The sequence below is a fragment of the Ascaphus truei genome, chromosome 1 (assembly GCF_040206685.1).
Source record: "Ascaphus truei isolate aAscTru1 chromosome 1, aAscTru1.hap1, whole genome shotgun sequence".
Classification (NCBI taxonomy): Eukaryota; Metazoa; Chordata; class Amphibia; order Anura; family Ascaphidae; genus Ascaphus; species Ascaphus truei.
Genome location: NC_134483.1, coordinates 159,599,927 through 159,627,514, shown reverse-complemented (window position 1 = coordinate 159,627,514; position 27,588 = coordinate 159,599,927). Strand labels below are relative to the sequence as shown.

General features: G+C 41.4%; 1 protein-coding gene across 3 annotated transcripts in view; it reads left to right on the top strand.

The window, feature by feature from the left end:
- Nucleotides 1-27,588, top strand: part of RIC1 (RIC1 partner of RAB6A GEF complex) — an 82,132-nt gene that overhangs the window by 8,450 nt on the left and 46,094 nt on the right. For all 3 annotated transcript variants that reach the window (XM_075596646.1, XM_075596655.1, XM_075596635.1), the window contains exons 2-3: nt 2,378-2,485; nt 11,283-11,362. In XM_075596646.1, coding sequence (XP_075452761.1) covers nt 2,378-2,485; nt 11,283-11,362 — 188 coding nt within the window. The remainder of the gene's footprint in view (nt 1-2,377; nt 2,486-11,282; nt 11,363-27,588) is intronic.

The following is a 27,588-nucleotide window of genomic DNA, read 5'->3' as shown; positions in this document are numbered from 1 at the left end:
GCGTGCAATCTAAGCTCCACCCTACGCGCGTTTTGTGACTCCTGACGTCACTTCCTCAGGGGTAATGTCATGAGTCACGAAACGCGCGTAGGGTGGAGCTTAGATTGCACGCATTGCTGCGTGCTCGAACCAGCTGAGAAGGGTGCAGTGGACAGTGACGTCATCTGAGGTGGACCTGGCGCTCTGAGTTGCGGCCGCAAGGAAGAGGTACACGCGGGATCCAGCCTCCATACACACCACGGCACAGCCCCTCAAGCCTGCGGACGGCAGGTTGTAATTCGTGTAGTAAGGTCATCAAGCATGTGAGTGCACTAGCTGTTTTGATCTTTTAAGGTTTTAATAAATTGTACTGTACTATACTATTGGCAATTTTATTTTCTTATATGCAATTGGGCATTGCGGTTGATCTGTGTGGAGCGGGCGAAATATATCTGAAGACCCCAATCCAACCCTTTCAGCGATCGAGACCACCAGCTAAAGATACCTTTCAAGGTCTGCCTACATCTGGTTAGATGTAAGTAGCTAGCAGCGGCGTGGATGAGATCCCCACGACTAGAGGGTACTGCGCAATGGTCTCTTGTCCTCTTTGATTTCAGATACCTACCATCGTGAGAAAATCAGGAGGACCACCTGTGAAAATCTACGAACTGTTCCTCTCAGACACAGAATCAGGAACATTATATCAGGTTTATGCACTTGATAGTGCGCCAAGGACTTTGTTCCCTATATTATCAGTTCTGTATTTCTGCCATGCCCGATGAAGCACCCTGAGAGGTTTGACATTTTGCAACGCATCAACTACTTGTCGGTTCAATGACAGGTACAGTATCATACCACCTACTCCCTCCTTTGTTACTACTATTAAAGGAGAAAATAGTTGCAAGTACCGCATGCCTTGTAAGTCTGTGATACCGTGAAGGACCTTGAATATATTTATTATTCCACCAAGCTCATTATTTGTACAGCGGCTGTAAATGAAAGCTGCCCCTGGGCTATCTCTTTACCATTTTGGGATTAGTTTTGATCCACACATTCCTGACTTTGAGGCTCTCAAAGTTGGTTGGGCTGCATACTCCCCGTGTTGTAGCCCTTGTCACGCCTTTCCACTACAGCAGTTACCACGGACTTTCTAAAACTGCATTTGTTTTCACTTCATCCAAAGAGATAAGAAATGTCTCATCTCGGCTTGAAACTTTTTTTTTTGTATTTTTTCAAGAGCGGATTCTTTGCTTCTCTCAGTTCTGTAGTACAGGGGGGCGCAAACTTTTTTCCCTGCGCCCCCATGCCGGCTGTCCCCTCACTCCCGCGCCCCCCCCCCCCCCCCAACCCCAACTTACCCTCGCACCGGCGTAATGACGGCACGTTGCCATAGCAACGTGACGTCACATGACCTCGCAGCGTCATTTTGACGCCGCGTTGCCATGGCGACGCCGGGAGGAAGCCGCCGGAGCCACGGGTAAGTATGGTTTACAGAGGCCCTGCAGCTCCCCCGGCACTTAATTTAAGTGCCTTCGGGAAGCGCGCGGGGCCTCTGTAAACCCCGCGCCCCCCGTCGGCAGTCTCGCGCCCCCCCTGGGGGTCGCGCCCCACAGATTGCGCACCGCTGCTGTAGTAGATGTAATAAATTCCCCACTTTTTTAATTTTTTTTTCCATTTTTTTTTTTTAATTAATCCTCTGCAAATTGCCTTTAAATTTTCTTTGGTCATCCTAATTAGATTGTACTGCGAAATCTTCACGTTTTCTGTCAATAATAATTTCAGCTCTTATTGGAATTGATAGCTATCAACAATTTTTTGTTTTGTTTTTCTATGTTTTAATACTGCTTCTATTAGTACAACTTATAACATTAGTGTTGTGCTGGTGCCACTATGGAAAGTTTCTTGGCATTGCAATCTAGTGAAAGCGCTCCCTACTAAACACGTTCGATGCTTTTTGTAGTAATCGCTTGGTTGGATGAATCTGGTTGTGGTTTAGCAGCCACAAAAAAATGAACGCAATAGAAGCCTAGTTTTTATTTTAAGAACTGTCTCCTCTACAAAATGTTTAAAAATCAACAACTAGGGGACTGGGTTGTACGTTTTACAAATCATTACTAGTTTATTCTGGACATTGTCAAATGATCCTTTGGCAAAAACAACTGCCCTTGCAATTTTTTTTATGGCAAATGCAGTGAGTTTTGTTTCGTGTGTGTGTGTGTGTGTGTGTGTGTGTGTGTGTGTGTGTGTGTTGGTTTTATAATCCATATATGTTTATCTTTGGTGCCTGAATTGGTGTTGGTTCTGTTCTACTGCTCTGAAACGTGTATATATATCTACAATGTGTTTCCAAATAAGGGAAAGTAATTTTGTTTGTTTTTTCTTCTATTTTCTCGCCCAGCCCAGCGTATTAATAGTCAGTTACAAGGAGTCGGCTAAAGCAGCAGCGCAGTTTGGAGCTTATAAACAGGCAGAATGGAGGCCGGACAGCAGCATGATCGTAATTGCGGTAAGTACACGCAGGGCCGCCAACAGAAATCGTGGGGCCTGGGACAAACATTTTAAGCAGAGCCCCCCATTTCACACCTCACGAGCCCCCTTTCTCCCCCCCCCCCATCCTATGTATTCACCCCATCTCACCCTTCCGCCTCGCATGTATTTCTCTCCCCTGCTTCTCACTCTTACTCCCTCTTTTCCTCACTCACCCCCTCCCTCCTCTCCCTCCATCAATTACCCCACGCTCACTCATTCCGCCCCTTCCACACACACAATTCCCCCCCCACAAGATATATACCCAAAAACTTCCAACCCCCAAATATATACAACCTCCCCCCCCATACAAAAACTCCACCTACCCAATACACACACACACACACACACACACACACACACACACACACACACACACACACACATACCCCGGTTTAAGGACACTCACTTTAAGTACACTCGCGAGTAAGTACATATCGTCCAATAGGCAAACAGTAGCTCGCGCATGCGCCTGTCAGTACGTCCTGAACAGCAATACCAGCTCCCTACTTGTACCGAAGCTGTGCGCAAGCGGGGAGACTATAGAGCCTGTTACACATGCGTTATTTACATCAGTTATGCACGTATATGATGATTGCAGTACAATACATGCATCGATAAGTGGGAAAATGGTAGTGCTTCACTTTAAGTACATTTTCGCTTTACATACATGCTCCGGTCCCATTGCGTACGTTAATGTGGGGTATGCCTGTGTGTATATATATATATATATATATATATATATATAATCTCCAATCCATATAAAAAAATACTCCAGCCCCCCCCCCCCCCAATCTATATAAAAAATACTCCAAGCCCCCAATCTATATAAAAAAATTACTCCAAGCCCCCAATCTATATAAAAAAATTACTCCAAGCCCCCAATCTATATAAAAAATACTCCAAGCCCCCAAATCTATATAAAAATACTCCAAGCCCCCCAATCCATATTGGGGGGGACCGATGCTGCGGTGGGGCAGCGGTACAGGGTTGTCCGGTGGCAGCGGGGGGGTTGTCCGGCGGCAGCGGGGAGTGGCGGGACGGCCCTGTACTGTGGGATTGGCGGTGCAGCGGGGGGGGGGGTTGGTGGCGGTGCAGCGAGGGGCACGGCAGCTGGGCACAGCAGTTGCCGCCGGCCCCGCTGCACCTGTCTCCTGCATGTTGCTCCCGCACGCGCCGGGCCTCCCTCTCACGCCGGCGTGCCGGAAGCATAGCCCAGCCTACTTCCGGCGCTGCCAACAGGGAGACCTGGCAATTTTTTTTTTGCAGCCATTTTTTTTTTAAATTAACCGGCGGCCGGGCCTCTCTGACCCGCGGGGCCCGGAACGCCAGTGCCCTTTCTCGCCCGCTATTGGCGGCCCTGAGTACACGCATTGGTGATTTGTGAAGTCCTGTTTGCGGGTGTACAGTACATGCCTAGTAGAAGGCAAACAAGAACAGAGTCATGTGAGATCTGGCTGATGTGACTGTTAAACCGGTGATGTGGTTTTGTGCGCGCACAGAATTAAGGAAAAGACATAAACAAAATTGCTCAAGAGGGAAATGAAACCGCCCATGTTGTGTATATATTTTGACCCTCTATTAACTGGAAGGGGATAGTACAGTGGGTCTTTCCGCCTTGCTAAATGGTTCTAAAGCAGCTGGTCATTTGGTGTATCAAGTTCCTCTCACCTCTTATAACTTGGTGCGATTTTATAATGGCACTAATAGCACTATACCCTAGTCGGCAACACACATCTAATCAACAAGTGTTTTTTCCTTTGCATGAATAGTTAAATAGATAACATATATTTGTGATGTACATAGGCTGGTTCACCATTGAAGACACTTATTTTTTTTAGTCCATGGACTTTTTCAATGCATTACATTTAGGTCCCTAAAGGGACCTTCTGAATAGAGCACATCTTTCAGGAGCTTCTCAGGAATCACATAGTTCTGCCTTTCTCTCTTCCACCCTTAGGCCGTGCAGCATACATGGCTGGAACTCACTTAAAGTGGTGAAAACGTAATTTAAATTACATGGTACGAAATAGCAGTCTTTCATCTGCCAATTGCAGGCCAATTATGGTCATTTTAAGGCTGAGCAGACTTGCTGCCTCCCAGTCCTGTACATCCAAAGAAGCTGCCCTGGGGCGAGGTTCCTGTTTGAATGCGACAGCATCACTGCCCATCTCAGCTGTGAAAAGCTTTGCAGAAAGTGCTGCTCCGAATCCCAGGAAGGCAGACTGATGTGTTGGGTGATACCTTAACGTTTACTTTGGGGAAAACTGAACTGGTTTTATTTTCTAGTTTGCTTCAATACGTAAATCAAATAAATGAAAGCTGCAAAATGTGGAAAGAAATGGGAGATCAAAAGCAGCTAATGAGTCAAAACTGTAACGTGGTCTGACAAAACTGGTAGTACATTTGACCAAAAGTTGTCATGCCCTGGAATAGTCAGTTCCTGGAAATAAGATGTACAGTATGCTGCACTGGCACACCTCATTGCAATTGTGTATTGAAGCCAAATCAGCATTGATAAGTGCCTTAACGTAAACACGAACATGTTAGCCGTCATATTGTCTTTTTTATTTTATTTTTGCTTTAGATGTAGTTGCTATGATAAGATTCAGAACTTCATGTATAATGCTGATGGGCAGAATAGTTTGGATAAGAGCACTACATTTCTGCAGTTTATTATCGCCTTCCCGCAAATAATGGGCCGTCGCAGTGTGCAAAATAAAAACATCTGTAGTGGTTAGAACCTGTGATGGCAAATGAGCGATTTGCAGACAGATGTAAAACTTCGACTGATTACCAGAGGATGATAATAATGAACTATGAAATGTGTTGTGCTCATGTACATGATGTATACATGTTCACTATTATGGAAGCTAATTTAGCAAGAAATTGGAATTTGCACCCATGATTCCTGCATTTGGTCATAGTGAAATGCAAGGTACAGTAGCTACGTTGATGTGAAGCCACAGTTCATAATATATTATTTCTGTCACATCGCTGAGTCACTACATGGGGAAAAGGTCACCGTACTGTGATACTGTTATGATGAGCACTCCTAACAATCCTGTTGCTCTCAATGGGATTTTTTTCTTTGCCTTAGGATTGCATCACATTCATCTTGCTACATAGACCTTTTATTTTTGTTCCTGACGAGACGCAAAACAGAATATAGAGCGCTTCCACTCTTCTGCCAAACATTATTTGAACTATAAAGAAAATGTTTCATGTTCTTGGGGATTTGGGCAGGATTTTAACTTTGACTAGAGTAAAGTGTAGCATATAATTATACGTTTGTCTCTATATAATTTTATCTTGGCCAGTGTCCATGCAGCTTTGATGTATTTAAGTTATTGCCCTTTAATATGAAAAGTTTGCTCCAAAACAAATCCTTGATCTGTGCCTTTTATCCGTACCTTTGCTCTCAGCCAATTTAACTGCTTCTGTGTGGGAGGTGTCAAGGACACTTCATACAATGAAGGTCCTCCCATGTTGATTTTGTTTCAGTGCTGTAGCTAAAATGTGTGATGGGTTTTTGCCCAAAGCTACAGTGCAGCTAAAGTCTAGGAGCAGAGAGATGGAGGGTTTCAGATTTCTTTCCAGTGCTGGTTTCCTGTTTTTTTGCAAAGGAGCCAGGCAAAGAAACCTTAAACAGACTTGGCGAGCTCACTGACTCAGTGACAGAAGGCTTTTTATTCGTTTAACTTGGGCAGACCTTTCTATTCACATTCAATTGCTTTTGAAGTTACACCAAGCCATAGACTCATAGAACAGTAGGCCAGGAAGGGACCTCGGGGTCACGAAATACACCAAAAGCTTCAGTATGTCAAATTGCTTATTTTTATATGCAATATTTAATCTGTCATGTTGATTCAATCTAAACAAAAATGTAGAACAAACAGTGTCTCAGTTGTCCAGTTGGATCAGCCAAAACGCTGTTTTTATTTCCGCCTTTTAACACGCATTCACAGGCGGCAACACCTTGCGTTTGGCATACATTCCCCCAGGCCCACCACGAGCATTCTCGGGGTCCATGACCGAAGTATACACCTGGGCCCCCCCCAGGTTGTTGAGCTGTGAGGGATTGCTGAGACCCTGAGGTGGGTCCACTTGTTGTGCTTGACAAGCCCGACTTCTGATCTGGCTACATTTTCGTGTTCAATCGGTCAGATCGAAGTCTGCAAACACTGCATTGATTGCATAGAAGCAGCATGTTGGTATAGTATAAAGTAGTATAGCATAGTTCTGATTAAAAACCCTAAACACAGTTCTTACCCGAAGCAAAGTACTTTGATGGCTTACTGTATGGTGGGACTATCCATTTTTCATTTTTTTTTTTTTTTTTTAAATCTCTATTTTTGCTTTCTTGTTAATCTTTTTGTTTTATTTCACTGGCTCCAACATCTGTTTGCTTCAGCTGTGAGTGGCGGCCAGCGCACATTTTGTTTCAGAGCAGGACATTTCTTTAAATACCTCCTGTGTAGAAATGTAAAATGGATTCAAACTTAACAATACGCTCAAATACAGATGTAGCCCGTTTCATTGATCTCTATGGTGTTGCATGTTATGATATATGGTGCCGACCTCACCATTCAATCCTACAATGAATTCTTAATTCTGATTCCAACCTCATTCCTCCTCTCCCCCTCCTTTACTCTATCCATCTCTCCGATCACTTTGCTTTAATACCTTTATGATGTCCTTAATTCTTTCCGTTTCTCCCCTTCTCCAGCATTCTTACTTTTCTTCTTGCGTGGCAACTGACTTCCTCTTTCTTCGTCTGGTTTCTGTGTAAACTTTATAGCTGACACAGAGTCCTAACCAGGGAGTTGTCCAGAGATGGAAAGCTGGGTAGGAAGATCCCTAATTAGGGATCTTCCTATCCATCTATCCATCTCTGGACAACTCCCTGGTTAGGACTCTGTGTCAGCTATAAAGTTCCACCCCTAGTTCACCTACCCTACCTTTACTCGGCTTGAGCAGGTATCGCTTCTTTGTTTTTTCTAAACTTGATAGCTATCTGACACTCACCAGTATGATGTCACACGGCAGATATATAGCCTACCAGGTACAACACCCAGGGGCTGACGTTCTTAGAAAAATTGTAATAACTCATAGAATGTATCCAATTTCAAAACATTAGACAAAAGCCTGCTCCTTGATCTCAGGAACATTATGCAAAATTTGGCAACGATATATTAAGAGTTGTCCAAATGCAGAGCGAACTGACAAACGGAAAAATTACTTTCCAAAATATATATTAGATAAGCATAGCGTAGCACTGTGATGTCACTGCTTGGAAGGCATGTGTCTCTCTAGCACAGTGGTTCCAAACTTTTTTTTTTGTTAAGGAACCCTAAGTGAAATTCTGGGGAACCCCAACCATCCCTAATAACGCGTCAGTGATCAGATGCATTGTAAATTCTTCTGTATTTGATACTATTCTCAAATGAGGAGAAAATTGCAGGGAACCCTTTAGGGATTCCCGGGGAACCCAAGGGTTCCTAGGAACCCTGGTTGGAAAACACTGCACTAGCATATTGTAATGATGTTTGTTTCCTCCAGGTCCTATGGGTTTAGACAATTTGACCACAGATATCTACATTTCAAATGTAATGTAATGAAAAGTTAGTGCTTATACAAAAGTTTACAAAGTGACCTACAGTAAATAAGACCAGACAGTTTCTAGAATAAAAGCAGAAACCTGTACTTTTATCAAGTGATGCTCAATGAGGGATATTCCCAAGGGATCGGGAGGAGAAAATGGGAGACCCACACACCTAAAAGGGCCTCCCCAGGCTGAATCCGATGTCTATTTTATACCTGAATCTTTAGTGCCAACATTTTTGATCCGTTTTAAAGGGCCTTTTCTGACAGTCATCTGTCACTTTTCCCTAGTTACAGACCGTTTTGCATGCAGAGGTCTGGGAGAATACAATTACTTTTTTTCGAAGTTAGAGACTATAAAATGCTCTCTCTCCCAGTTATTACCAGATTCACTATACCAGTGTCGTCCTAGTTAGAATAACCTCCTGTTGTACACATCGGCGGCGATGTAATAGGCTTCTTTGGAACCTCGAGGGTGGGTGAATTATCCGCTGGTTGTAACAGTGTTTTCTATTAATTTCTGCCCTAAGAAGTCCGATGATATTCACAGTTCAGACTTCGAAATGAACTCTTCTACAACTGATAATATACAGATTATTTACATTCATGTGGGTTTGCAATGAAAAAGACCCAGCTGTCTTCAGGCAACCTTTTAGGATCTGGTTCCAAGGAACTTTTATTATCGCCTTTGAAGTTTACAGAGCAGCGGACGGCATCTGCTAAAAGAACGCGTTCAGGTGCCTGGAGTGTCTGACTGCCTCCTTATGTCATTTAAGCATAAACGGCCATAGACAACTGGTTACAAACCGGTTATCCTGTGTCTTCTGAGCATTTCCTTAATTATTTGATTTTCTTGGTCCTTATTGAATTCCCTGACCAAAAAATTAACCCGTCCTCTGCTGTTCCGTGGGAGTTCACCATTGCCTGGTTAATCTCTAGGTTACCATAATGCAGGGGTCCCCAACACAGTGCCCACACCATGGCGCATGCTAAGCTTTTTGTGGGTACCCGCGACTGGCCAACCAGCTGATAATACTGCGCAGCTCGGGGATCTCCTGAACTCCTGTATGCCCTTGGGCACAAAAAGGTTAGGGACCCCTGGAATTTTGCATATAAAGTTTAACATTTTGATGGATACATTGTGATAGTCTTCTCTTCATATCTTGGGCTATTGATGACCACATAATTAATTTAAAACTACACAAAAAAATACAGGGATCAACAATTTACCTCTATTTACAGCCAATTACAAACAGTCTTGTCACTTAAGAGATTAGGTAATGATAAATACATAAAGTTTTAAAATACCTTTTTAAATAACTACTTTTTTTGCATTGAAATGAAATTGGTGTCCATCACCTATGTGTAACCTATTAGACGTGCCACTGGCGATTAGTTCACTTTGTTCCTTGGAGAGACTGCCTCCTTAAGGTTTTTGTGCTTGTTTTTTTCCCCCTTTCTAACTTCTCATTACGTGCCAGGGAAGCTGGCAGAGCGTTGCACTAAACACTTCAGGAGGCCCCTTCGCGGTAACTCCTTTATTTTTAAAGGAGTACAATGGAAAACCTTTAACCCTCCTCCCCCCACCCCACTATGTTGGAGAGCCTTGTCAATGCTGTGCGGAGACTCTCGGGAGTCCTTGAGAATGACGTGTGTTGCAATGGAATGCAAAATGAACACGTAACCCCGCTGTGCCAAAATCTAACAAAGACTGCTTGGGAACGTTTTGCAGATTTAACATACAGCAGCTTACTGAGCATCTCTGGTAATCCTCACCAACCCCATCTCTTTCCCCCCTCTCCAGGGAGCTTTTACACTTCCTGGTGGGGAAGTGGGTCTCAGAAGGTGGTGTACCACAAAGGACCAGATCAGTCTAACGGCAATTGCAGGGCTCCAGAGAGGCCATCGGAGCACATCTGTCAGTCAAGTGGTTACAAGTCTAAAATTATGTTTTTAGTGCTGTTAAAAAAAAAATGTTAAGTCTGCAAAGTCTCTGATTCTATTCTAAACTTGGACTCTACAATGGGAGGAAGGGGTGAGGGAGGGAGGTTAGTTGTCAATTGTGTATGTTCCTCTGCAATGAGAAAGTAATGCTAATTTATGCACGTCATGCGCCTGTTAAGCGATTTTAAGATAGAAGAAAGGGCAGAAATAAAAGGCAATAAAACCCAGTGATCAAATTTCAGTAAAACAGGTGCTTAGTACCAATTAGAAAATAAAATATAAAGTTGTGTTTGGCTGCAGTTGTAACAAATGACGAAGTGTGTACTAGAAATGGTGGATGTACCAGCGTGCGATCAGCCTCGCTACTAAAGGAGTTTGGGATTCTTTAGACACATTTAGGGGCTTATTCTATATCCGCTGAAGCGGCCGATAAGTTAAAATTCCCCATTGAAGTAAAGATTCTGCTTTTGTTTTTTTTTGTTTTTTAACATGGTGACGTATAATTTCTCCATTATACTGTACATTGTCTTTTCACCACTAGTTTGTTCTCTACCAATTGTTTTTAGAACTGTGAATTATTTCTAAACACGAGACCAAAATCTAAATTCAACTAGCTACACAGCCACTCCCACTCTGTGGTATCACAAAGTCACCTTCAAAAAGTACCCTATTTGAGATGCGCGGGGTTACATACGCTTTGGCCAAAGGGTTAACTAAATGACCCTTTTTCAAGAGATATATAGGTATTTCACTGTGTATTTTTGTCACATTGGATGTTGCTCTGGACATTTTTGTTTCTTGTTTTATACAATTAGCCACGTCCAGTAGCACTCCTTTTGACATTTGTATACATATATATATTTTGTGGTAATTTGGGGGGGTTTCCGAGAGCTTGCTGGGTATCTGTGTAACGAAAAGTGTAGCTGTAACTTTGTCAAAATAAAAATGATTGAAGTGTAACAATAATTTATATATTATGACAAGCATTTATTTATGGACTACACTTAATTTGCCCAGCATTAATGCCCAACCCACTACAATTTACTGTACAAGTTTCTATGCAAAAGTTAAATCCGGATTTTGCTATTCAAACAACGATTTCCGAGGTGTAAATGCTGCTATGCTGCTAGCATTTTTATTTGCAGCAGATGCTTAATCACAGGGGTGGCTGTGCTCGGTGCTCTGTATATAGTTACTACATCTGTTTATTTCCCCCCCCTTCTTTTCAGACTGCCAACGGATACATCTTGTTTTTTGACATTGTTCCGGTAGGAGAGGACAAGTATCTGTACGAGCCTGTGCATCCGAAGTAAGTTGCTTTTGATTGATTGTTTTCTCTAAGAGAAGCAGGAATGTCGCCGCACTTGGTAACTTCTATTGGGGGCCGCAGAAGCAGCGCCAGGAACATTCCCACCGTGTCATAATGAAAATGGCACCGCGCGCTCTCCTCAGGCAGACGGTGTGAGGGGCACTTGCACAGCTGTTTCTCATTATTGTCGTGCACATATGCGATAGATCCTTGCAGTCTAATATTTTAGGAATAATCACATTTGTTAATATTCATTTGCTGATATTTATTTGTTGTGTAGCACTGACAAACTATGCAGTGTTGCACAAAGGATTTTGTAGACACAATGAGTACCCTAAAGAGCTTACAATATTTTTTTTTTGTGTGCCTGAGGAAAAGGGAGCTAAGGGGACTTGCCCAAGGTCTTGGGGAAAGAGGAATATCTCTGTCAGAAATCTACTAATTTCCAGGTGAAGACCAGTGTTTGAAGGGGCTGTCCCACTTGGAGGCAACCCAAGCCGTTTTTGTCTTCATTTTTTTTAAATCCAGGAATGAGGCCGGGCGTCTCCGGAGCTGAACCCCGTTACTTTCAGCTCCAGGGACAGCCGGCATCCGGAGGTACTAGCAAAAAGGGAACAGCGACTTTAAGCTCAAGGAGCGCACCAAAAACATGGGGATGTAGCCATTCTGGTATCTTTAGATTGAAAACGGAGCATAGATTGGAGATGAACGTGCCAAATGGTAAGAGGTATAGATAGGGTTATGTATAGAGATGGATATAAGTCCACACTACCTGACGTGAAGCCAATAACAGGAGGTAACTCCTCCACGGCTAATCGGATGCAATTGCAGCAAAGTCCGTCTTAATTTAGTATCCGGTGCGGAGTACCCCTTGTGCTTACTACGAATCACCGATCCCGTCTCCTACTTGGCCCCGCGGTGCACCCTGAAAGGGGTGATCAGCGTCCCCCCACGGCGTCTTTCCGATCAACAGGGCAAGTAGAATAGCAAATAGGTAAGGTTAAAAAATGCATTATTAAACTACATGTAACAGATACTGCATCCACAAACAACAAAAGAACCGCCTCCCACGCGTTTCACGCAACAACTGCGCTTTATCGGAGTAAAAAAAACAAGAGAAAGCGCAGTTGTTGTGTGAATCGGAGTAAAAAAACAAGCGAAAGCGCAGTTGTTGCGTGGGAGGAGGTTCCTTTTTTGTTTGTGGATGCAGTATCTGTTCCATGTCATTTAATAAAGGAAGCTGTGACGTAATCCCGTGCAGTTTCCTATTGGCCCATGTGATTAGGAAAATTGCACTAGATACTGGCACCCGCTGTGGAGGCAAGTATCTCAAGAAGCAGGGGGTCCCCAGAGCTGAAATTAATGGGGTTCAGCTCTGGGGACTCCCTGATTTTGATTTCTGTATTAAAAAAATTATGGGGGAAAAAACTATCTTGGATTGCTCCTGTAAAATCAGAAATCATTTGTGACACTGATTGGCACAAAAAGGGTAAAATTGATGATTTTATGCATTTAAAAAAACAAAACAGAAAAGCAATAGGTATTTATTTTATTTTAGCTGTTTATTTTGAACATTTTCATTCGTTAACAAGATGAATGGAGAGGGATACAAAAAAATAATAGGGATGGGGAAATGGCGTTTTTAAACTTTTTGTTGAATTACTATTACTTTAACCTGGCAATGTTTGTCAATTTTGTAGCCTGCAGCTAATTGTGCGTTTTATATCCTGTATGTACCCTGCCTCTTTCCAGATAGCTTTTGGACATGGAATTGTCTGTGAACGTCAAGGTAGAGAAATCAGATTAGAGTCCCCCCCACCCCCATCCCACCTCAGATTAGTCCCTCCCCACTCCCTCAGATTAGTCCCCCCCAGGCAAAGTTTTACCAGCTCACCTTGGTCTTTAGTGTGGGTGCACATTAAAAGGCTGCTCATGTTGCACAAACTAACTATACGTTGTAAAAGGAAAAAGTGATCATGGTGCTTACAGTATAACTGTGTTCTCTGGAAGTAGTCATTTACTTCCAGGCAAATTGCATCCTATCTGCCAATTGCAGGCCATTGGTCATTTTAAGGCTGAGCCGACTTACTGCCTCCAACCAAAGAAGCTGCCCTGGGGCGAGGTTCCTGTTGGAATGCGACAGCATCACTGCCCATCTCAGCTGTGAAAAGCTTTGCAGAAAGTGCCGCTCTGAGTCCCAGGAAGGCAGACTGATGTGTTGGGTGATACCTTAACGTTTACTTTAGGGAAAACTGATCACTGCTTGTTTCGTTGTTTTTTTTAATTTTCTTCAATAATTAATTCCGATAACTGAAAGCTGCAAAATATGAAAAAAGGGGTTTAAAGAAGCTAATGGGAGAGGCAAGACTAACTTGGTCTGATATAACTTAGTACATTTGGAAATAAAATACTCCATGTTTTGCACTTCACAAATGCTGCCATTGGCCTGTGTCCATAAAGAGTCAGTACCTTTTGCCATAGGTACATGTCTTTGCATTGCTTAGCGAAAGCTTATTTGTGCATTATTTTGGTCAAACAAAAGGTTTAGCCCAGACCAACAATGTAATTTAAGGCTCAGAGTAAATGCTTTATTATAAAGCTGATCAGGACTAAAAGGAAACATCTTCCATTCCGGCTGATCCAGACAATGCCTTTTTGGAAAGAAAAAAGTTTGAGAACTAAATACTGCATAATTGCATTTATACAGTACATTCATTAAACATGTGTTTGAAATCACTGTACTCCCCAGTTTCTGTCTTTGCTTCCCAGCATATCAGTATTGTTTAGTAATACAAGGGAAAGCCTTAAATATTTGTTGCTTGTTTTGAGATACATTTTCACCCCACACGTTTCCTTCTTAATTCGAATCTAACTTAATGTGGCTCCACCATGCAGACTGTCAGGATGTTTGAGACATTCATTCTGTGTGGTGCCATCTATCCCTCTGTAGTCCAACATGGCGGTATCAGGAGGCTTCTTTTCTTAACCTTTTGCCTTCCTGAGGGGCCCACAATGCATTTCAGACACCATGGCAGTGAAGTGGCTATGTAATTAGTTTTTGGGGTATTTTGTACAGATGGGCGAAGAAAATTTAGATTGTTGAAAGTATGACGTAATACTGGTCTTTCATCTATACTGCTGGATATTATTAATTTCACCTAAAGCGGTTATGCACTTTTAAAAGAGATGACGCATTTTCCTTTATAGGAGGGTCAGTGCATGGGAGAAGATGCACAAAAACGAAGAAGTTGCGATGCACCACCAAAAATGAAGGCGGGTAGCGTGGATACAAAAATAGCTTTAATAGATCATAGGCACGTAGATCAACATGTTTCGCGCTTACTGCGCTTTCTCAGGGTCCCCCCGAAGTCAAGAAATCATAAGGTATATTTGACTTTGTGCAGTCATAGTCATTTGCCTTGCTGGAGAAGACATATGGATGTCTAGGGGAGTGTTCTAGTCTCAAGTCAGAATCTTAAGGCTATATGGGAATACTTTACACCATTCATCTTCCTGGATGCTGCACACTCTGAGTGGGGCCAGGTAGGCTTTATCCTATTTTGTTACTATATTAGACACCCTCGAATATATACTCCACATACACATTTATGGGCCTGATCTTATCCAATTCTATAAGAAGTTGTTCAAGTCTAAGGAGACCTCAGTCTCTTATTGCTGGAATATTTTGGCGCCCCAGATTCCACTAAAATTTCTATCCATGGGAGAAGATGACAAACTCTCAAACCGTGTATCTGAACCCTCTCCTCTGGAAACGGCAGCCTTGCAATATTTTGGCGATTATCAACCAATTACAAATTCACAAATGTGCCAAGCGCACTCGTGTACTTAATAATTCATTATTCCCAAAACCCGCTCTGGCTGGGGATCTCTGGAGAAGGCGGAGAAATGCTGCTTTAAATCTAGCTAGCGACTTCGGCTGCTGCTTTTTTCCCTCCGATATGGTACTAAAAAGACCTGTTTCATTTCCGCCATATTATTATCATTGTTTAGCTGTAAAGTGCCAACATATTCTGCAGCGTGTGTTCTGTAGTGAAATGTTTTTAAGGCCCTTTAAGTTTTCTCGAATGGTTGCTGCGAAATTTTTATTTTTTTTTGTTCCTTTGAGACGCAAGAAATTCCTTTCTACGTTAGCAATTCCTACAGCACGAAGAGTTTGCTTGTGAGAACACGTTCCCATACCTGAACTATATTAATAATGCAGTGTGAGAGGGAAATGTCCTAAAAGGAGTTTGCTTGTAAATAAATAAAGTTCCAGTTTGAAGAAAATTCACTTGATATCTAAGCATCTGCATGTTGCCCTCAGCCTGTATATCCTCATACACGCAAAACACTTGCATTATTTACCATTGGAGTTTCTTTAACTGATATAGAGTTACAGTGTTAATACATCTACTGTTACAGAAAAGGGGATTGACGCTAAAGAGATGGTCCTTCCTGACATGCTTCCATGTATCCCATCAATGTGCTAAACAGATGGAACACCTGTCTTTTTCTACACTGCTTCTTGGGCAGTTTAATCTGCACTTTGTCATCTATAGTCTCTGCAAGAGCAAAGACGTCTCAAGTAATTGAGACCCACAACTCCTTTCTGCTTTCTCATCCCCTCACCATTTAGGCACCGTAATTACATGTAAGGTAATGGAAGAAGCTTGGAGAGCTATGCCAGAGACGTGTTTGCAGGCTGTCTCAAGATATTGTATGTGAGGTAGACTCTTGGACACAAATCAGTGTGAGGGGGGGTGGTGGTTATGGGGCGGTGCAATTGTTAGGTAGGGACTTTTCAACTGCTTTAAAGTGACTAGAAGAGACTTGCAGCTCTCTGGTTAAAATACTGCAAATAATCATTGAAACATGTCACTACCACTTTTTTTTATTTTATTATTATGTGCCTAGCAAGGGCACCACTTTCACTGAACCATAATTGCCTATGTTCCTAGTCTCAAACCAGTAGGTGCAATTGTAGTTTTAATGAAGTAGCTGAGGGTCATCATTGTGGCTGGCTATACCATATTGTGTGTGTGTGTGTGTGTGTGTGTGTGTTGTTTTTATAGAAGCTAGGACATTGCATTGTTACTGAACACCTGGTGCATTTGTGACCTCTAACATGGAGTAGAGATTGAGCTTTGCACTCATTTGTGTCCAGATACCTAGCTGTCCCAAGGTTGTTCCACTCAAGGGAGTTACTGAATCAACAAAGGGCCCGTACGGACCTTCATTGATTGGGTCTAGTTAAGTACTTTCCATTAACTTCTCTTTGCCTCTGACACTGAAGGGATTACAGTACACGTAAGAGGTAGTGGAAGGCCTTGCTCGTGTGGTTACTTGATTTTTTTTTTTCCATTTCTTTTTTGTTTTAAAGTTCAAAAACAAAAAGTGCCCCAATAAGCAGTTTGTAGTGTATTTTAGCCTTTCTTTGCATTTTGGTTCTCTCTAAGTTTGCTGAATTGGTAAAAAAAAAAAAAAAGCCGACAGCTGCAGATATTTTGAAAACTGATCATTTCTCCTGTTTATCTCTTTGGAGATCTCTGCTTCAAATTATTTGCTACAGAGGCACACTACTTGTAGGCAGTTTAATGGAAGACTTTAGTGTTGTGATCACTCAGCTAGCCCCTATCTCTGAGTGATAGACAGCATTTTATTTACCGTATTTCTGTTTAGAAATTCGTCAGCCAGCTGTTGATGCTACGTGATTACACATGCAGACAAGATTGTACACTGTATATTCTCGTTTGTTTTCTCCAGGATGTGCAGAATTAGGCCTGCATCAGCCTGTAATCTCTGCATATTACTTATACACACAGTGCATATTATTTGTTGCTATACCTGTAAGTAACAGCTTCAGGAGTCAGGTATTGATCTAAACTTTAACTCCATTTTAGACATGTAAAATAATGTAGTTGTCAATTACACATTTACTACATGCAGCAAGTAAATTTGGAGCTTTCATTAATTGCCTCCTGTCCAATCACCTCCCCTGCCTGAGAGCTGCTCTGACAATGCTAAGCTTATTGGCTGGAAATAAAAATGTTGCAAGGTGCCAAATTCCGGGCATTACTGAATGAATACTGCCCAGAATTTTAACCAATCAGAAAGCAGGGATTTCAATAATGCCCGAAAATTTACCAGTTTTAGCCTATAGCCTATAATTTAAGTAATAATCCCAGAAGAACAGGTCATTATGGGCCAATAATGACCTGGCTGGAAGAGTTGGAGGCACACACACACTGCAACCCCCTCTATATACACAAACACACTGCAGCCCCCCCCCCCCTCCTCTACACCCACAAAATACATTCTGCAGCCCTCCTCTACACTCACAAAACACACACACACACACACACACAGAAGAAACGCACACACACCATATACAACAGCTCCCCCTCTACACCCACAAACACACACTGCACCCCCTGTAAACCCACAAAACTGCAGAAACACCAACAAAATACAATCTGCAGCCGCCCTCCACCCACTAAAGACAAACACACACCTAGTGCTCCCCTCTACACCCACAAAACACACACACCAGCAGCCCCTGTAAACCCACACTGCAGACACACACACACCAACAAAACACTCTGCAGCCCTCCTCCACACTCTACACCCACAAAACACACAGTTCAGACACACACCAACAAAACAGACTCTGCTTCCCCCCCCCTCTACACCCACAAAACACACAGTTCAGACACACACCAACAAAACAGACTCTGCTTCCCCCCCCCTCTACACCCACAAAACACACAGTTCAGACACACACCAACAAAACAGACTCTGCTTCCCCCCCCCCCCTCTACACCCACACAACACACAGTTCAGACACACACCAACAAAACAGACCCTGTCCCCCCCCCCCCATCCCCCCTCTACACCAACAGAACAAACTGCAGACACACACACACACACACACACACACACACCAATAAAACACTCTGCTGGCCCCCATTACACCCACCAGAGACACAGCTTTCTCCTCACTCTCCTGTGCGGAGCTCTCTGCAGGCAGGGTGGGGGAGGAGTTGGTGCCTTGCTGTTGCCTCCTGTCCAATCACTTCCCCTGACTGAGAGCTGCTCTCACTCTGCGTGGATGAGAACTGAAAGCTGATTGGCTGAAAAACTTGGCAGGGATTTCAATCATGCCCGGAATTTAGCAGCTTTAGCCTATAATTCCCATTTATGCCACTGTTCTAGTGTTCAAAAACCATACAGTAAGTATGTATTTCTTTATATAGCACCCACAGTGTACTCAGCGCTTTACAAAAAAGACAATACAATGCAGGGAATTATAATACAATAAGTGAAACAAACAAAATCAGACCATAGGAAAGAAAATCCCTGCCCAGGAGAGCTTACTATCTTAAGTATGTTAGGAGACTGACTAACAGGTGAGGGAATACGTGCAGTAGGTGGCAGTGCTTGCAGTGATTTCCCCCCCTAAACCAGGAGCGTTTATTAGTTATAACAACTCCCTACTTTATTTTATGGGTAATTAGAGGTGTTTTGGAGATAATGCTGAAATTATCAGGTGAGCTATAAAAAAAAGGGGGCACAGCACTGGTCACCCAGCACTCCTGGTTTTGAAAAAGCTGCGCTCCCATTGGTCTATGAGATTTGCCCTCCTATTGGCTCCCGCTGCACCACATGACTGTGTCGCCGCATGGGAGCACAATCGAGTTGTATTCCCTGCTGGCTGATGCGCCACAGCACGAAGAGGGTCAACAAGCAAGGAGACACCAGGGCCTGCTAGTAAGGAGGTGAGGGATTGGTGGTGTGAGGTGCGGGCGCCACCGTCACCAGTGGGTACCTCGGCTAGCCTTACTCACATGGGCGCACACATGCTAGTTCAGTAGTTTTTTGAGATACCTGGCCCTTTAGAGTGAAGCATGAGTCACTGAGCTATGTAATAATAATTTCCCTGCTGCTAATGCTGTGACTGGAAGCCATTATGTTCCTGGTCTTGTTAACCATTTCAGTGCTGCACAAATCTTGAATTCTTACAGCTGCAAACCATAATGTTCCTATCGCTCTTCCGCACTGAAGGGGTTGGTGAATCACACCACGAATAAAGACGATTTGGTATGCATCAGAAGGACCCCACAGGAATGGGTTGTCTATGCACGCCTGCGTCTCATCTGCCTCTTGTTATGGCAAGAGTATTTTGTCGGCATAACAGTCTCAAACTATGGGAACCAAATGGGTTTCAGCAGCCTACTTAAGTTTCCTGCTGGCATCTTGTTTGTTGGGCTCTTAATCGTCCCTGTCATTGCTTCTCGCTCATTTTTTAAAAGTATTTTATTAATGCAGATGTGCTGTCGAGCAGGTCTCTAACAAGATATAACAGGAAAGTTTGCATAGAGTGCAGTTAAACCCGCAGGCTTTAGTGTGGAAAACATACAGAACTTGCATGGCCAAAAAACTCCACATTAATAATCTATATGTGCTTGTTACTTTTTTCATCATTAAATTGTATTTTTTTATTGCATTTTATTCATCGTTAAATATATACGTTTGGTTTGGGAAGACGGTATTGTTTACGGTCTCACAAAGTACTGTACAGTAAAGGGCATTGTGACAAATAGGAAAAGGGTGTCAGAAATAGTGACATTCAGAAATGGCAGTTTTTAGCATCATTCACCCAAACAATGTGTGGAATCCTTACTCTTTGAAATATATTTATTTTTGGGCCCATCTTGGGCATTTTTTCCACCAAATAAAGAACGGGGGACCCTCAAGCAAAATATTTTTTGTTTTTATTTAGGTTGTGTTGTGTGTTGTGTGTTCTGGTTTTAAAAAGATGGGGGCATTTAATTCCTCTAACCATATTGACTCTTTGTAACTGCAACCTTCAGGGACCCCGTATTCCTCATTTATCCTAGTCTGAATTTGCTGACAGAAAATGTCACTAATAGGCGAAATTCCATCTGTATTATTAGATCATTTTGATCTAACGTGTGACTGCACCATTAAGTACAATAAGCAGACTTGCTAAAAGATGACCTTTTTTGGGAACATTGTGAGAACATCTTCATGCATTCCAAATATAACCCGTTTTACACGATCCAATGGAAAAAGTGCAGAAAAACGTATTTTCTTCAAGGCCAAAACATTCCAGGCGCTGCAGTAATCGCACACGTAATAGCGTTTCCCTCCTTGATGCCTGCTGCCACTTCTAGTCTCATGATCGAATGAGGCGAAACTTCAGAGGAAAGACAAATCTCAAGAAAAGGGAGGCAGGAGTCCAAATCAAGGTTCTGGTACCCAAGTACAAAATGCAATAAATAACTTGGAAGATAAATATCTGTTTTGCAGTTGCAGGATGGGACTGCAGGTCAGAGATTTAAGTGAACCTTTTTTTCTTTTTTTCTCTCTTTAATATATATATTTTTTATTGCAACCGCGTTGTTAAAATGAACAATTTTTATTTCCGAGAAACATGACCATACATTGTTTTTGAGGCAACTTAAAAATAGTCAACTTTGGGAGTCTTGCCAGAAATGCTTTACAATCCGACACTCTTAATTGCAACCAGAAGCGCTGCAGCAAAGTTTGCTATGAGCCCTTAAAGGGGTAGTCCCACAGTGTTTTTAAAACAACTTATCAATGTAATACAGTATTATTAAAGGTCCAGTCTCACAGAAAACGAACAATAAAAGAGAGGACGTTGTGACAAATGGAAAAAGGGAATCAGAAATAGTTACAGCGGCTGTTTTCTTGCCTTAATAACCAAAATAATATATTCCACTGTGTGGAATCCTTATTCCTTAGAAAGATTCACTCATTAAAGCTGCAGTTCAGTCAATATCCTGCATGTGTGTTTTTTTTGTCAGCCCTGCCTTCCTTCTAGCACATGTCAGTGCAGGACTGCTCATGAATATTCATGAGCTTCCACTGAGACACAGAAGCAGAAGAAAAACAGATCCCTTCACTAGTTATGTCACCAAATTTCGCCTATCAATACATGGAGAACGAATTGACCTGCAGCTATACAGTTCTTTAGGTAATTAGAGATTGCCCACATGAAACTATTGAAGTAAAAAAATAAATTAAAAAAATATAAAAATAAAAAGACTGAACTGCAGCTTTAAACAACATTTTCACTTATTTATTACTTGTACAAAAATTAGTCCATTTCTGTTTTGTTTGGGTTCATTTAATTTGAATGCGATCTGTCAAATATTATTCTTTCCTATTAAGACGGCAAGTATTTGTTTCTGAATGCGCAAACTCCCTGTACATTCAACAGTTTACCAAGTCTCATCAGAAAGAGGTACATATTGTAGAAACACTCCAACGCCTTTAGTTAGTATGAAGAATAATACAAAGTTTAAAAAATGATTTACAGTGGTGAGAAAGTTTGTGAACCCCTTAGGATTTTCACATATTTCAAACCTAATATGTTGTTGGATCTTAATCGAAATCCTAATAGGTAAAGATAACCTGATCAAACAAATGATAGAAAAACATGATACTTTTTCACATTTATTTATCCACAAATGATTCAACATTCATGTGAACTTTTAGATTCAGTACCTGGTGGCACCCCCTTGAGCAGCAATAACTTCAACTAAGCGTTTCCTGTAACTGCTGGTCAGTCTCTCACATTGGTTTTGAGGCATTTTGGCCCATTCCTCCTTACAAGAACTTCTTCAGCTCATGACCCACCTTCGGTTCAGCTTCAACTCAAATCCTTAGAAATCGTTTTGTAATCCTTTCCAGACGAGCATCAATAATTGCTTTTCAGAAGTTCTCAGAGATTTATTTTGATCGTGGCATGACGTGTTTAAACACGCCTGTATGGTGAAGACCGAACTCACAAAGTTTCTGATCTTTATACGAGGTGGGGCCTCCCAAACTCAGCCCTGAAAATCTACCTAATTATTTAAACGCCCGATTGAAATTACCCCCTTTAATTTAGCTGATAAAACTAGGGCTTCACGTTTGCACATACCCGGACTCTTAATTACTAATTTTTTGTCTAATTCATACATCATTATGTTTCAAAAGACATGGAATTGATTAATATAAAACCCATTGGATATTTAAAAAAAAGACCGGTTTTGGTTCAAGAAGGTTATTGTGGAAAAACGATGGAATTTCCGTAATTATCATTGGAGTTTTTTTCTCTCGCCACGGTACAAAATACTCAACATATCTGATTTGTTTATAAAATAGTGTTTATCAGCTACATTGAATTTCTAGAACATACCACTGCCATTCGTTCGTTGATCCTTGGAGGGACTTCCCCTTTAAGCCAGGGGTGCATAAACTGGGGGGCGCAAGATTTATTATTATTTTTTTAAAAGGGTAGTGGGGAGAGGGGGATGGTGGCCGAGGACGACGGGGGGAGAAGAGGATGGAGGACCGCCAGGGCAGGGCGGCAGTGGAGTTGGATGGCAGGAGTGAAGCGGCTCTCCCACTGTTCTTCTCCACCAAAGCCAGGTAGGCATTGTGAAGGGGTGAGAGAGGATGCATTGGGAGTTGAAATAATAATTAAAAAAATTGCAGTCCGTATTATCTTACTATACTAACACTGATTTATTTTTAAAAATTAGTCATGTTTTGCGGTTTTAAAAATGTGGAAATATGCAAGTTTTTTTTTTTTTTTTACGTATTTGTATTCACATTTATATTATATGCCGATTTTAAAGAAGTTTTTTTGCCATGTGATTTGGATTACATCGGCAGGGGGGCCCGACTAATATGGATGGAAAGGGGGGCTCGAAGTAAAGTTTCCTCACCCTTGCTTTAAGCAACTACAAAAATTCTGTTTCCTTAACTCTTTTCCTCCCAGCAGCAAAGCCATGTAAACGTAAACTGAAACGGTGATACTGTTAGGTAGGCTTTAAAATGGCAATGAGCTATACCTTCCTCTTTCAATCTGTATATGTGATCTTTCCATGCCCAACCACTCTCCTAAAACATCTGCTACTTGGTCACAAGCAGCCTCTTTAGCACTCTCATATTACTAAGCTGACGTGAGTAACATCAACTACCATGTTAATTACTGTATCTGTGGGGGGGCGGTTACATTTTGCACCACCTGCTGGACCGAACGTCAGAGAAATGTCATCATTGCAATAGGCAAATTGGTAAGTCTGATTCCAGAGTTCTTGTGTATCCCCTATTTGTAAGGAAAATGTAAGGGCAACCGGTTGTTCTGAAAAGCATTGGGAGCTGCATGCAGATGAGTTGTATAGTTTTTGTATCAGGAATGTGGGAATATTGTTGGTACTTGAACCATTTTGGTGCTGGAATATCCAAATGGCTAAAGACTGTTAAGAAAATTGCTGTGTTTTCTCTTACTCCTGGCGGCTTTTCTTTTTCTGTATTTTTACCCCGCCTCACTTTTTACCTAACTGAAAAGGATCAATTCATAAGAAGAAGAAAAAACCCTGCTTCTTTATTGGTAGTAATTCTTGGATGTTTCCGTTAGTCTTTTGTACTACTTGTTGAATAGATTCAGAAGCGAAGATGTGTAGCCACAAAGGCATACATTCGAGACTGTCATCAGAACGCACGGTGATCATAATGAAGTGGTGCATGCTAAAAATACAGCCAGGCTTTACAGAATTGTGCCAAGATGAAAAATGAAATCCATCAGCCCCCACGGAAGAAAGTCGGGCCTGGCTGGTTTTTCTTTCAGATAATTAATTCCATTTACAGACAATACTGTGAAGTGAGCCAAATGATTCCAGTGTGGATAAGCGATTTGAATATGATTCCGGAGCTGCTGTCTACATTGCGTGCAAAACTGCATTTGTGCGATTCATGATAATGCAAGTACATGTTCCAGCAGAGGTAATGCTAAATGAAAACTGGTCTGCCAACCAGCGAGGTTTCATAAAACGAGTAGGCCCCATTGACCATATGCACAATGAATGTCTTTAATTGTCAAAAAAAAAAAAAAAAAAACACCTCCACTTGTCTGTAATATCTGCAGGATATTGGTGGTTATTATAAGACAAGACATTAAAGATCAGCAAATGTGGGATTAACATAAAAACAAAATGTTCTGTTTTTTGTGTATGAACGAGGCTTGGTACAGGGTTTCTCACTCTCCCCTTAAATGGACTGTACAACCTAGGAGGAAAAATGAATGTAGCTGATTTGATACCTTCAAAGAAAGGAGGGGGAAAAAAAAGTTTTTTTTAAATCATTTTTAAACTTTTAACCTTTCCATTGTAAACAAATGTTTTTACATTATTTGGCAAATGATCTGATCACTGAAATACATTGACACAGTCATTAACATTTGTTAGGTTAGCTTTGTTCTTTTGTTTACAAAGTCATTCTGGTGCCGACATAGGTCAATCAGATAAACTTTAGCCGCCGGTTTGTATGTAGGATTCCTGACCATGTGATACCCTGTTCATTTTTCACAATATAGAATGAAGTATTTATTTTATTTATTTATAAAAATGTTTTGCCAGGAAGTAAAAGTTACCTCGTTTTCAAGTATGTATTTAATGGTGGTCTGAATTTTTTGAAAAAAGCTAATTACACGAAGTTGCAAAAAATAAATTTTGACATGCAAAGTTAAACTGCCCCATTAGCATTATCCTCCCAAACGTGCTAATGTAATGTATTTCACAAATAAAATACTGGACCCGTATCTAAAAATCAACCTTTATTGCACTGCAGAAGAATGTGAATCATTTTATAAGGCTTTGAGGACCACCACCGAAGTCTTCTAGTGCCCCTGGATGTCCGGGGATGGCAGTGCGACTACATTTAATGCCACGCTTGTAGTGACGGCGAAGCTGATATCACGCTGCGGTCGCAGGAAATATCAAATTGAAGGGACTTCCAGCGATCGCGACCAAGCCGTCGCATCGCTCCTATTATAAGCGCCCGCGATGGCGTCAATACATTTGTTTTGGCGTCGCTGTCGCCGGCACTATAAGAGCGGCCTAATGTATCTGTGTATTGCCCACTTCTTGGAGCATATTGGAGTGCCGGAGAGCCAGAGTTGAACAGGGTTGTTCTGAGGATTACTAGTGAGCTGAATCTTGAGTGATTGCTCCTATATTGTGGAGCTGAAGCACAGCTGCTGCTGATGTGGCAGTACAGGGTGACCATTCTTTCCTGGCTCTGTTGGCAACACATTTGTTTTTTAAAGGTCAGAGCAATTCAAACTGGAAAAAAAAAAAAAGTATTGTGGAATATCTCAGCTCACAAAATAAACGCATGGTGTCTGAACTTCTGAAAGCGTTCCCATGGATATTTCTGCATTGCTCAGTGAGAATAAAGAAATGTGACGTGTTCTGGATAAGTGATAAGAGAGAATTATTACCAGCACAGAAAAGCACAATTATGAGCCAACTGTTGATTTATACTGTAGGTTTAGTCTCACATAGCACCCAGCATTACATTTCGCAGTGGGTTGCTAGTTACATTTTGTTCTATGTGAGAACTAGACCAAAGGTTTAAAAATGTATACAGTACTTGTCTTATTTTTAGAGTAATTTTTGAAAGACAATATGTCCACCTTGCCCATTTTATTTGAAAAGAGGGTGAAACAGATTAACTGGTGTTAAGTAACCACATTTGAAAATTAACTCGCTGCCATTTGGCGTCCGTTGTAAAATGTTCAGAAATATTTGTACATTTTTCTTTTAGTCACTAAGATTGCCTTCATTAAGAATATCCGTATTGTTGGTTAACTTTAGTAAAATGGGGAACTCACTTTGAAGGTTGAATCACAGATTGTCTGTCTCTGATTCAGTAGCTCCGAGATACAGTAACAGTTCAGTTAAAAATAATTCTGGCATTTCTACGTTGAATCTTTGCTTCAAATAATAATAATGTAAATTATGTTAGGTTTGTGCATATAGCATCTTACAGAAATGTCATGTCACACTGGTGTTTTCTGTGAATTCCAATGATTTGGAGCTGTTGGCAGTCTCAGTTGATGTTAAAATTCAATAATTTTTTCCTTGCAATGTTTGGTACAGAAACTTGAATCTTCAACATTTTGACCCCTGGAACTTGATGTCTGAGCTCATCAAATTCAGTCCCAAAAACAAAGCCCCAAACATCAGATAATCTGTTTATTGCTTTATTGCTTTTGCAGCCTGACTCCCTTAGCTCTGTTGTCTCTAGGAAGCCATATAACTTGTCTTGCTTTTCTTTTATCTCCTTGCTAGCTTTCAGTGCTCGCTCAACTCTCGTGTTCTTGAGTTATGATTTTATTTCCCATATTGTTTGTATTTTATGTATAATTTGTTATAACAGTGCTGTACAGTACTGTCTTGACGTCTGTGACCCATGATTAAGAGCATCTACCCTGCTCATTATGTAACTGTATTTGTAAACATGTATTATTTGTCTTAACTCTGTGCCCAGGACATACTTGAAAACGAGAGGTAACTCTCAATGTATTACTTCCTGGTAAAATATTTTATAAATAGTAGAAAAAATAACAAAATAATAAATCTATAAATCTGAATCTCAATTAAATCAATACAGTTATCATTGTATATAGCTTAGTATAATTATCATCAGTGTGGAGGAGCCATTAATAAACGTGCAGTTAAATGCATCATATTTGCTCAGATGTGAATGAATCCCTTCATATCCAGTTCAGCTAGCCAAGTATTGTTGCTAACTACCCTAGCAGCAAAGGCAACGTGATTCAAGTTGTCAATCTTTACAAGCATTTTTTTTTGTTATTCTTCACTAATACTCCATTAGATTAATTTTAGTGTTTTGTTGGGCTACACACAACTTTTGTAAGTGCTTTAAAAAGGTTTTATTTAATGTCAACACTGGAAACTGCAGCTTTGAAATGACTGCTTTTGTCTTTCCTCAGTTAGGCATAAGCCCTGAACAATATCAATATGTTCTGTGATTTCCATGACTGGCTTGTCAGGCCTATATTTGCAAAATCAAACAAACGTATCTTAAAGATTTCCACTATAAAACAACTGGTTTAAGTAGCAGCACAACTGTTATGTGACTGCTGCTGAAATGTTGTGGTTTCCGTGTTCTAGTATATTCTGTAAAACACGGCTTCTCGGATATTTCTGTATCACAGATCATTTCTTACATACTTAGGTCACCTATATATTAAATATTAATGACTGTTTTGTCAAAATGAAGGTGAAAGTGTGTAAAAAGCCTCATGTCACAAATCAATGTGTACCGCTGATTTAGCTAACTGGGATACAAAAAGCCACACTGCAGCAGGAAAGGGGTCCCTGATA